General features: G+C 39.2%; 2 protein-coding genes across 2 annotated transcripts; both read right to left on the minus strand. All coding sequences in view use genetic code 12, as the record gives it.

Annotated features, from left to right (window-relative positions):
- Window positions 1-305: 305 nt before the first annotated feature.
- Window positions 306-3,114, minus strand: RJT20DRAFT_127834 (uncharacterized protein). Its single transcript, XM_064917098.1, has one exon. The coding sequence runs from the start codon at window positions 2,811-2,813 to the stop codon at window positions 711-713; it is 2,103 nt and encodes a 700-aa protein (XP_064774137.1). The 5' UTR covers window positions 2,814-3,114; the 3' UTR covers window positions 306-710.
- A 3,010-nt stretch (window positions 3,115-6,124) lies between these two features.
- On the minus strand, window positions 6,125-8,014 carry RJT20DRAFT_134832 (uncharacterized protein; the record flags this gene model as incomplete). Its single annotated transcript, XM_064918358.1, has 1 exon — window positions 6,125-8,014. One exon carries the CDS (start codon window positions 8,012-8,014, stop codon window positions 6,125-6,127), a length of 1,890 nt encoding a protein of 629 aa, XP_064774138.1.
- Between the last annotated feature and the right edge of the window lie 4,185 nt (window positions 8,015-12,199).

A 12,199-nucleotide genomic window follows, 5' to 3' on the forward strand; every position in this document is an offset into this window, starting at 1 on the left:
TGGTGCTGGTACTACGGCTACCGAACCTGGTTCGAATTTTGCTTATACTGGTGTAGATATCCCTGGCTGTAGTACTAGAAAATGTTATCTACAAGATTTTCATATGAGTCCTCTACAACCGTACGCTATCTTCAGTAAAAAGAAAATGATAAACAGCGGAAGCAAATCAAATGCATGCACCAGGAAAAATAATATAAAACGTGCAGGTGACTGTGGGAAGTATACTCTAAAGTAGCTTTGTTCTGTTCCTAAAATGGACGACTTATGCATACAAAATAATTAAAGTTGATTTCTTGTGCGGATCTGTGAATCTTGTGACGTCCAAGCCATCCTCAATAAATGTAAGGCTGCAACAGAAATTTATCGAGCATTGTTAAAAGTGTGCGAAGGGTCCAAGGTCACCTTACTTGTTTTTTAGGTTATATGGAAGCAAGGGCTGACCAGCAGAAGCAAGGGTTGACCAGCTGACGCTTACTGGTGGGCAACTTCTGGCAGAGTTATGGCAAGCGGGTGCACTAGTAGGGTGGGTGTGTTGTTTAAACAGGGGTCTTTTGAGGACGGTATTTGCTTAATAGGTCACTTTTCAGTAGCTTGCTCTACATGCTCATTTAGGTTAATTACCCTTGCAAATGAAATATATTACATCCGAAACTAAAAATTACTAAGAAATTCAGAAATGAATACACGAACCAGCACCCAACTTCCTCTATCTAACCTCTAACTCTAACTAATCTCAAACTCACCTTGGAGTAAGACTTGATATACTCCAACAACTGGTCATCATTTAAGCCTCCCTCCTTGTCGGCGCTTGCCTGCAATTTGTAGTGGTTAATAAGGTTATAGTCCTTATAGATCTTGAATGAGAGGAGCTTCTTTAAGTAAACAATAGAAATGAGGTTGTTTCTCTTGATTTTCAAGGCAACAATATCATCTTCTCTATTATTCAAATAAATCTTGATTTTGATATAGTCATTAGCATTACTAATAGGCAGACTCACAGAGTCATGTCTCTTTGATGGAAATTGCCCTATCGTAGAAATACTTGGTGATTCAACCACCGAAGTACCAGACTTTGCACTAACTTCAGAAGATCTGGAGCGAGCCTTGCGTGCTTCTTTCCATAAGTAACTGGATGTTAAAGGAGCAGAAGGTTCTTCTGACTTGTGTTCTATAGCTGGAGTAACTGGAGTAACTGGAGTAGCTGGGGTAACTGGTGTTGCAGTAACTTCTGGTTCTGTAAAACCACTTGACACCAACACTGGTGTAGATGGCTGACTGCCCTTGGCAGAGAATAAAGAATCGACATCACTAGAAGAATTGGATGAACAGTTGTTGAACTTAAAGGACTCTCTTGGAGCCTTTTGGTTAGCCAAAGCAGCAAGTAGCCCTCTAGGTGATTCTTGCTCCTGGAGGCTGTTGTTAGGTTTGTATTCATTAGAGATTCTGGCTCTGTGATTCTCCAAACCTTCATCAAACGAGGTTGCATTTGTGTCTATAGATTCTGCTTTCGATTCATTTGATTCTGCGAAGCTGTCTTCCTTACCACTTCTGTCTTCGTCGCTATCATCGTATCCTTCAATTAAGGATGAGTAGCTGACGAGGGTATTAGAACTAGTGGAATTAACGACCTTTTTGCCTTTATCCTTTTGATTCATATAGGAGGAATACTTGACATTGGTGTCGTTGCTATTAAGGATTCCAACGCCATGTTGCAATGTTGAAGTTGAACTTGGTGGAGGTAATGGTTCAGTACGAGAGAATGCACTGGAGTTAGAGGCTAAGAGCTCGTTGATGTCTACCGAGTTAGGAGACAACCTTTGAATAATTTCAGCAACAAGCTTGTCATCTTTCTCGACTAGCTTCTTTTCAAGCTTCTTTTGGAGCTTATCTTGTCTTGGCTCACTGGTTGTAGCAACAAGGTGGTTGTCAGCATCTTTCGAGACTCTAACGTAAACCGAATCTTCTATAAAGTGGAATAATTCTGTCGATCTTTGAATTTCCTTAATGTCCAACAACTTGTTGAAGTACTTATTCAAGTCCTTGCAAAGGTTGTTTAAATCGGTAACGAGTTTCTTGTCGTATTTCAAGTTTGGGGTATTCTTGCGGTTAGCAGAAGAGGCAGATCTAACCGGTTGTGGTAATTTTGGTAAATCTTTATCAGCGAATTTAGAAGCCAATTCTGTGTGTAATTTGTAGAATTGCTGATAGCACTTTCCAACATAGATTGTGTCTGAATTAGACGATGTGAATCTCATCTTGTACCAGAATTTGTTAACCTGGTCTTGTAAAACTTTGTCAATAACAACATCAATAGGATATTGATCCTCAACTTCGCCTCTTTGTTCTTGTGGGTTGAAGTCGAGTTCGTTGTTTTCTATTGCTCCTTCGTTGTAATCGAACTCTGAACTCTGAGAGTCTTCCTTGTACTCGTTAAGCCATTCAATTGAAATTGGGTTCACAATATCGTTTACTGCGATCCCAACAAAAGATGCTGGAACAATACCAACGAACTCTGACCTATCCAAGAGTTGAACTTTCAACCATCCGTTACCTTCTCTTTCTAATAATTTCAAGTAGTCACGGGCTTCTATGCTTAACTCCTCTGGATTTTCAGCTTCGAACTTGTATTTGGCAACCAATACGATGACTGGATACTTGTTGTTGGACTTGTCTTCATTCACTGGTTGCTTTGGTGAAGTTTCTTGGGGACTCATAGCTGAGGTGCCCGATAACGACAAAGGTGCTGAGATAGCAAGCTTCTTCAAGTTCTTCTTGGACTTGAACTGCTTCGATCTGAATAAACTGGCAGACATGGCGCTTTATTGTCTTGGGGTATACTTAATAGCCACTTCGCCTCTATACAACAGTAGTATAACGATTATTGAACTGTAGGAGATTTCTGCAGTATTTAGGTTACTTTGGAAATCAAACTATTATGGATGTGAAAACAATATTCAGGGACTTTATGGACCTACCTAAGAAATATCCAGGTAAGTAATACTAGTAAAACGTTAACAACACTGGTCTTTGAGGAAACAATGGTAGAAAAGGGGTAGTAATACAACAAGAACGTTGGGGATACCTTTTGATATATATTCTAGGATTGGGGAAAGGAAGGAAAACAAAGCCCTTATGAAAAAAAAAAATAGAAAAAAAAAAAAAGAGAATATGAAATATTATTATTTATGTGCAAAACACTAACACTGAATATTAACTAAAGCAAAGAACATGGTTTTAAGATTGGGCTTGCTGTAGACAATTAGGAAAAATGACAAGCCAGAGATGAAGTGTGGGATTGATAGGTGATTGCAATAACAAATATAAAAAAAACTGAAAAAAAATACCAATTGGGAATAAATGCTTCGTGCGTCTACATGCAGCAAGAAAGTCTAATGTTTTTTTTATGCAAGAATTGTTTGGTGAGAGTAAATCAGGATTTACAGTCCATCCACCAGCACAGAATCGACGGTTAACATCCAGCTTAATGCGATATGGTCGCCTCTAATGTACGGACTCTCTTCTATGTTATTATTGCTATGATGTTATGATAGATGTGGACGGAATAGAGATAATAACGTACATATGGATGTGAAGAGGCTGCTGTTCACAAAATAAACAAGTAAATGCAAGTCATTTTTGACTATGGTTACCTCCTAAGTTATGGGGTTACTAATGAGTGATTATCGATTATTCTCCAACGACTGATGTATACTGAAGACTGGTAGAGGTGGGAAGCTCTATGAATTGAAGCATGAGTAGCGAGGAATGATACAGTGACAACGCAAGCCAAGAACAAAGAAATCGGCTTTAGTACCAGTCGTTCTATTGTCTCATTATTTATTTTTAGTAGACTCCAACTGCAAGGCGATCCCTGGGGTCCTTCTTTTTAAGTACGGGGATGTTTATGTCACAGGTCGACTCATCTACGAAACTATAGACTTTCTTTCTAGGTGGATAACAACATAATAACTCATGGAAATTTCACTATAGTATGTATTACTTTGAAATATTCATGCAGATTGTTATGAAAATTGGTGAAACATCAGCCGAGCCATGTTGCGTTTTATCAACAAGAACGTCAGGTTAGAAGGGAGAGTAAAGCTTTCTTTGAATTTCCTATTTAGATCATCTTCTTGGCTGAAACATTATCTTTCCTGACAAGCTTCTTGACAAGCTTCCTAACAAGCTTCATGAAGCCTGTTTTATGAATCCTCCATGGACTATGACATGACGGAACAATACAGGGCCCCGTATAAGTTTATCCCTGGTGCGACTAATTTTTCCATTATTGACTTGAAACGATGTTCTGCTCTCACTGCACCAGAAAAAAAATTTCGTACTTAAAGTATTACTTGCCGCAAACCCTTACCTATTTGGTCAATTGTATCTACGTTTTGAGACTATAGATTCAATCATCTGTGATGATAGTTTTTGTTGATGTGTTACTTGGGGTAGTTGATTAGGCTAAGTTGTATTTATGTTCGCTAGCTTTCAAAATTTCATGCATCTATTGCTCGCCAATGCTTCCTTGTTGACGAAAGTCACTGTAGAGGGCCATATTTTATGATGTGTATTATCGCTCTGAATCGTAGAATCTTGTTGTTGTCAACCCCTGTTGTTCCCCAAGATTAACGCTCCAGGGTTCCCCTTAGTTCTTTCGCTTGAGAAGCAAAGAGCCTCCACTCTCCTCTTTCTGTCAGTAATGGTTCAAACTTACATATGAATGACTGTATGCAGAGATCAAAGACATCCACAATAACGCACTTGACAGCCTTGATAAAGTTTAGCATAGGACCCTACAAACAACCTATATACTGCACTGCTTCCGCCGAACTAAGCAGCCTTCTTGAAGTGCTTTGATGCCTCGAAATAAAAGCAAGTGTTTCAATTGCTTATGAGTACGACAAAAAGAAGGACTTGTCTCCGCCTGACAGGATTGAAGGCGTACCATTAAGGACGATTTGCCAGCATTGATGTCCAGATTTGAAAGGAAATTCATCAATTAACTAATGAAAATTTAAACAAAGGTACCAATTTCAGCACCTTGGAATGTTCGTCAGAAGGTGTTCTCCTAGTCACATGAAATGAAACAGAAAAGGGACTCTTCAATTCTTATGAAAGTACGACAGCAAGCGGGGTGTGATGTCATTGAAATCTTAATGAATCTATGCTTCTGTCACAGACTGTTTCTTCTTCCGTAAACAACCCCTCAATTATTAATGTGACACTTGAAAGATACATATGAAACTTCGTTCCATAATATTTTCATAATCGCATTTTTTTTTTTCAGTTCTCAGCTGCTGACAAAGGGCTTTGAATTAAGTTTATAGCCGAATTATTTTAAAGGAGGCATATTCAGGTCGTCACCATTAAGGATCTAGTTACTTGAATACATGGCCTAAAAGAATTCAAAATAACACCGCAGGGTCCTTAGTTTGCATGAGATTTCCATATTTTTCGGACTTAGACAGTTGATTTTTATTTTGATGCTCAATTGGGCTTTACGATTTCTTAATCAATCATTTGCGATCTACACAGCAAACGTCTCAGAAGAAGGAGGACGAACTCTACATCAAACTACATGAGCTTGTTCTCCTTAGGTGAGACAAAGTCTTATAGATCTCTAAGTGATAAATTGAAAATATTTCATTTTATAATGTTGATCTAGATCCCGCCCTTTCAGGCCAAACATTTAGCATTTCCCAATAATACAATAATTATAACGCCACTTTAAAAGGCTTGTAGCCTAACCAGTTCAAGCCTAACCAGTTCAAAATGCTGGAACCATTCTACATTGGGGATTATCTCAAACGTAACATAAATATACATACATAATACAAACAGATAAAAAGTAGATAATAATAGTTGTCAGGAGAGGCTGGCACTCCACCAAGAATAGAAAATAAATACTATAAACACATAATAGATGAATTGAACCTTTGAACTGTATTACAAGCCAAGTGTTGGGCTATCCTCGTGAGCACCACACACATGAATAGTGAAAATGGCATCCATAATGCCATAACACGTCTGTTGTAGAAAAGAGAGTATATTCTCTTCTCCTATGCTTTAAACAAGCAAATTAATACCAGAGCTTATCTCATCCGCTCTACCAGAGATTACTTCAACTAATCTTAAGTAAAACTTTGTCATTGAACCTCAAGAATTCTGTAATATTGAAATTGACAACATCGATATTCTCGTAGTTATTCAAATTTGGTAGTTTGATGAACAATCTCGTAAAGTATATCTTCTGCTTAACCAAGACCTTCAAATCGTTAACTGATTTTATGCTTTGCTTGTTCAATTTCAAAGCAACGATTTCGTTATTGAAATTGACAATTTTACACTTAATAAACAGTCCTCTGTTATTAGATTGAAACATAGTAGGCGATTGTCCATTTGTTGTACCTGGATACATCTTTGGTGTATTAATTGCCATTGGTACATGTGGGAATGGTGAAGATCCGTTAGATGATGGAGATTGCCTTGGTGGAGAGACTCTGTTGTACGGGGTCTTAGGCGAATAAGTCGGAGATTGCTTCTGAGCATATGGTGACTGTGGAAAGGGCTGCAGTTGATGCAGATGTTGTTGGACTTGTTGTGGTTGTGTTTGTTGAGTCTGTGCTTGAGGCTGAGATTGATGATGATGGTGGTGATGATGATGGTGCTCTTGCTGTTGCTGACTTTGCTGAAGACTATGCTGCTGCTGTTGTGAATGTACCTGTTTCTGTTGCTGATGCAGTGAAGAATTGATGGATCCGACAGAAGTATTCGCCGTAGTATTACTACCATGGTTGCCAAAGCTTGAATTTTGACCTGTGGTGTTTGCAGAGGAGTTGAATGATCGAGAAGATACATTATTGGTAGGAGATATGGCCTTTCCACTAGATCTATTAGACGAAGAACTTGATCCTCTATTATTTGTAGACTTACCAGATGAGACTGAGATGGTTCTGATAGCAGCCTGTTGATAGTTGTTGTAGATATTCTTTGACTTCGTTCTTGTTGGCAACTCAGTTGGAGTATATGGAATAGGTTCTTCTTCAGTAGTTGCTATTTCTTCTTTCTCCGCTTCATTGTCGTAGTATTGTTTCACCACATTAAATGAACCAGGTAAGATCCTATTATTGATCTGGTCGTTGGTCAATGTGGTGCTTTCTTCATCTTCAGCAAGGACGAAGCCTGGCAAATTGTCGTATTTCATATCCAACCAAGTCAATAATACAGGCGATGTCTGATAATACTTGTTCAAAATCAATTTATTTATGTAAACATTCAAGTCATTACATCTCTTCAACAACAAAGTGATCTGGCTACCATCCTCAATCTTCTCGAAGTTGCTGTTATTCGTGTTGTTTGTAGGAAGTGGTTCCGGCAACTTGGGCAATTTCAAAGTTTCACTGACAGATTCCAGTGACTGACTAGTAAGGGCCAACAAGTTAATATGCAAATTGTAAAAATCTTGATAATAACGACATACGTATGCTTTAGACAGATCAGAATAGACAATATCCAAGCGGTACCAATATCGCTGGTTGTACAACAAGAAGTTGGAGATTGAAGCAGAAATTGGGAATGGTCTGTTGTTAATAGTTAAAAATGGAGAAGATACTGCTTTAAACTGAACATCCAAATAGTTTTGTTCATCGATGATGTCCTGATAAGTATACAGCTGGCTGCTGCTTTGTAACCACGTCAAAGTTATTGGGTTGTGCTTATCGTTGACTGCAATGTCTGTGTACAAAGCAGGGATTAGACCTGGTTCTCTTAACTTATCCACGAACTTGACCAACAACCATCCGTTCCCGGGACGATCCAATAACTTGAGGATGTCACCTTTGTTAACGGACAACTCATTGTGATTTTCAGCCTTAAACGAGTACTTGCACACGAGAATAATGTTAGCTTTCAAGGTTGACGAAACATTCTGGGCAGCACTTGGGCTGGAGATGGTCAAGGAGCGTACTGGAGCGGACAATACGACCGCAGTGGATGCTTTAGACTTTGTCATTACGGAGAGTACGCTAGAATGAATGAGATTAATAGCGCTGCTGTTATGTTATTCTAATTATGACGGTAGAAATACAAACAACGTAACGCAATGATTCAAAGACTAGGAAAGGGTTGACGAAAGCTGCAATCGACAAATAATAATAAAGGGGAACCGAACAAAATATAAAGAAAAATAACAACTCTGTGACTGTGGTAAGAAATAATGGGAGAGAAATACAATAATAATATCACAAAATTATGGCTATTCTAAAGGGTTAATATTGTTATTATCATTTAGTCAGAAGTCGACATTGTGCAGAGACGATGTATGGATATGGTGAGGATTTTCCAAGATTCCCCATTAATATTGGCCTACAACCGATGCTGGCACCAATGATATCAATATACACTGGTAGTAGACGGTGTTTCATTGCGTAGGGCTGGCTCTGTTACCAGTTATTTCTCCCCTATCTAAAGAATATGGCGAGGCTAAACCTTGCAATTTCAGGGCCAGGCGACCAAGCTACGTCTGTGCGGCTCGTGTTATGCTCAGTGGCTGCTGGCTGACTGGGTTTTATTTTTCGCATTTGTTTATGTCAACTGAGAAAATAAGAATTGACGCGTCGTCCCGAAATTTGCCAGACAGAGAATAGGACGGAGACGAGGTTCTATTGGCCAGTCCATTGTATGTAGTGAATCTTAACAGCCACGATCACTTTTATAAGCCACTAAATGGCAGCAGTTCAGTACCGCCGACAGCGATTGGGGCAAAAAATATCTACTGTGGTGTGTATGTGGTTGCTGATCTTGTGCTAGATGATGCAAGACCATAGTTTTAGCGCTGGAGTGTCTAGTCTATTCCAGTCTGTGGTCGGCCCAGGAATTATGGTTAGAAGCCAGCACTGATAATAGCTGCTGGAGCTAGAAGACCAGGGGAGGAATCGCTAATCGCCTACAGTTAAACTTTCACAATTTTGCTCCTTACTGCATATGTATGCTGTGGTTTCTTGCAAGCAATCCAGCTTTTGATAACTCTATTTACATTGGGCATACTCATGATTTCTTCTTGTACAATGACAGCTTAGTGTATAGCCGACTCTAATTCCTCCATCATAATTTTCCGAAACTCCATTGTCTTCGGCATGATGTTTTTCCTAAATCTCAATTGCACATTAATAGTACCAGATCAATAATTTGGGAGGCTAGATTTGAATTACGATGTATCAGCAAGGCATTCGTCGGGCGTTGTAATTGCAATTGATACTTTGTCTCATACCTGATCAACGGTCCTGATTCACAAGACTCACTGGTTGCAGTGGGAATTAGGGAATATTTCTTGCTGGGAGGCCATTATCCAGATCATTGGGCTGGCATTCGCTTCGATTTTTACTTAATAGGGAAATTCGCATTTTGTAAGGCAACTAGTTACTCAAGCCAGGCCTCCAACATTACTGGTAACAATAATATGCAACAAAACTTAATCCGACATCTTCTTATGAAACATTCTTTAATCTACTATAGGATATCATAACTTGGACTAGAACACTCCGAAGGGTTGACAAGAGCTCTACAAAAAAAAGAGAGAGAACCTCAATGTGGGCAAAATACGGTATTCGCAGGGCATCACAGTACAGTTTAGAAATCACGGTTTCAATGTCCTTAACTACTCCGTGACCACAATTGTAAAGAAATTAACTTATTTACTTGTTTTCTACACCCCCACTTACGGGTTATTTAGTAAAATGTATCCATCACGCGAACCAAATGATAAAAGAATATGAACTTGTGAAAGTCCACGAATTAGATCTGGATTATTATAATGATGGGTTAGAGTTTCTTTCCTTCCGGCCATTTTTGCTTGACTAAATGGAGGAATTATTAGTTTTGCTGGTAATCCGGAAGTGAAGTTTTATGTAATGAAGAAAAACACCAAAACCATCAGAAAGAAACATATACAAAAGTTTAAATATATCTGATTCGATGCTGTGGTCATCTTTGCGACTCGCTTGAAAGAAAATTTTTAGCCAAGATGAGAACCACGTGATCTAACCGGTTTTGATTGGCACCCAAATGCCTTATCAATTGAATCGGAGTTTATATAAACTATAAGGTTGGTTAGGTTAAGTGCTTAATGTTCATTTCTCGCATTCTGTGTCCAACGTAGATTACAAATGATTATATGCATAAAGAAACAGAATGTCCAAATAGGCTTTTACTCTAGGACGAGGAACTTTCACCCATTATCATGTCATTGCTGTGACCCCACCAAGCACTTCTGATTACACTTGCTAATGGTGCCGTAGGTCATAGCGACTGACTTACCCTGGCCAAGCACCACCATGGCCCCATCTTTATTTTTTCAATTTGCTCGTAAGTTATAATGCACCATGGAAACATGGAAACTATTCCGAGAACACGACACGGAACCTATGCACTTTTAGAGAGATTCTTCATCTCATTACCGAGATATATCCGTAGGTCCCAACGTATTGTAGTCTAATTCAGACGTTGACTTGCGTTTTGTTTTCGGGTTCTTCAAGGGCCAGCTAAGAAAAGCCCAAGGTTGCCCGGTTTGTCGAGTTGTTCCTTTGTGCCCAATACACTGTTGGTACCAGCACATCACTGCACCACCATTACAATAGGCATGAGTTCATGTTGTCTATGTTGTGTCGTACAACTCAGCCTATTGTTCAGTATCTCACCATTTTTTTACAAGTGCCTTCTGATGGACTGTTTAAACACTCAAGCGTTAACAATCGTAAAAAATATTATCTGGTCTCCATTCAATATTACAGCGACAATGGTGAAACCATTTCGTGTACACTATATATGCACACTAACGGTTTAGGTTTAAAATTTTTTGCCTGTTTGGTAAATTGTCTATTTAATTTTTTTTTTACAGCTTCGAAGATGTTCCATTTATACCAAGAATAGGGGAATCCTCATGTAAACTAGATCATGGGCTGAGTATAGAGCCGCCCTATCATAGCCAAGCGATAGACATCGCTTCCAGGGCTGTCAATGTGGGACCCCGAATCAAGAAACGTTGATTTTCTTGTTGTGTAAGCCTACTACAGATACTAAAATATGATCGCTGAGGTAGATATTTTTATTACCTTAGTCGGATTCGTATATCCACAGTCGAGGGGGCGAGAGCACTAGCCTACGCAACGAAATTGTAAGCATTGTTAATGTTGACGGCGAGAGAGATACTGAACCACACGAGGAGAAGGTTATGACGGCTCATGTGCCTTAGCCTAATAATTCGGGTCAAAGTGTTTGGGAAAATAAATACGCGGGGAACTCAATGCGAGCGCGGTAAATCCAGAGGCCGTCGATGAGGACCTTACATTAGTCCTCGTTGGAAATCGACTCTAGCGGTGCAGCTATCATGCACCCTTCACGGCAGGATGGTCTTGTCTATGAACCGACAATTCTTGCCACCTGTAGTAATGCCAATCCATGTAGTTTGGCTAAATATTTCTGCATAAGAACACGCCATTAGATTAGCATCAGGGTGTTCATAGGGTGCTGATATTAAATAACGATGAAGGTTAAGAATCACAGTTTTGGTACTCATAACCTATAGAAACTTGAGTTTAACTTCTCAGTGCATTAAATGTTCATGCAAATATTTTAAGGTACATCACTATACGCTTCCTCTTGCTAGCTATTAGCCAGTATGTAGGGACTCTAAAGACAAGAATTTCCTGTATTGACTAATGGGTAGATATGCATGGCCATTGTTTCTTGTTTGTTAATTGGATCTAGTGCTCATCATATTAGCTTTTCTGGTATTTATCTGAAAAAAAAAATAAGGCATTTCTGTCTCTATCATGGTTCGTCTATCACATTGTACTTTGCTCATCCCCCCACCCCCCTCGTAACCTTCAGGCAGTGGTTCATTCTACATTCCATTCCCTAGTTTGCAAAACTACAATGGGAATTATCACATCCTAAAGGGTTAGCCTTCTGCATGGCGATTACAGTTGTACCCCCGTTCCGCACCTAAGGCATCTAGTGCCCTTTAATTTTGGTGAACGGAAGGGCTATTGCCTCTTTAGGTAGGTTGGTGAGCCGTTAATGAGTCCGCAAACTATCCTGGACTCACTTTCCGGCCGTATTTTTTCAAGCAATTCTATTATTAAGCTCCAGTATTCGATTTTTAATTTTTCAGATTACGTTGGCAAGAGAATTGACTAAT

The sequence above is a fragment of the Scheffersomyces xylosifermentans genome, assembly GCF_036884685.1.
Source record: "Scheffersomyces xylosifermentans strain CBS 12540 chromosome Unknown RJT20scaffold_4, whole genome shotgun sequence".
In the NCBI taxonomy this organism is placed as follows: domain Eukaryota; kingdom Fungi; phylum Ascomycota; class Pichiomycetes; order Serinales; family Debaryomycetaceae; genus Scheffersomyces; species Scheffersomyces xylosifermentans.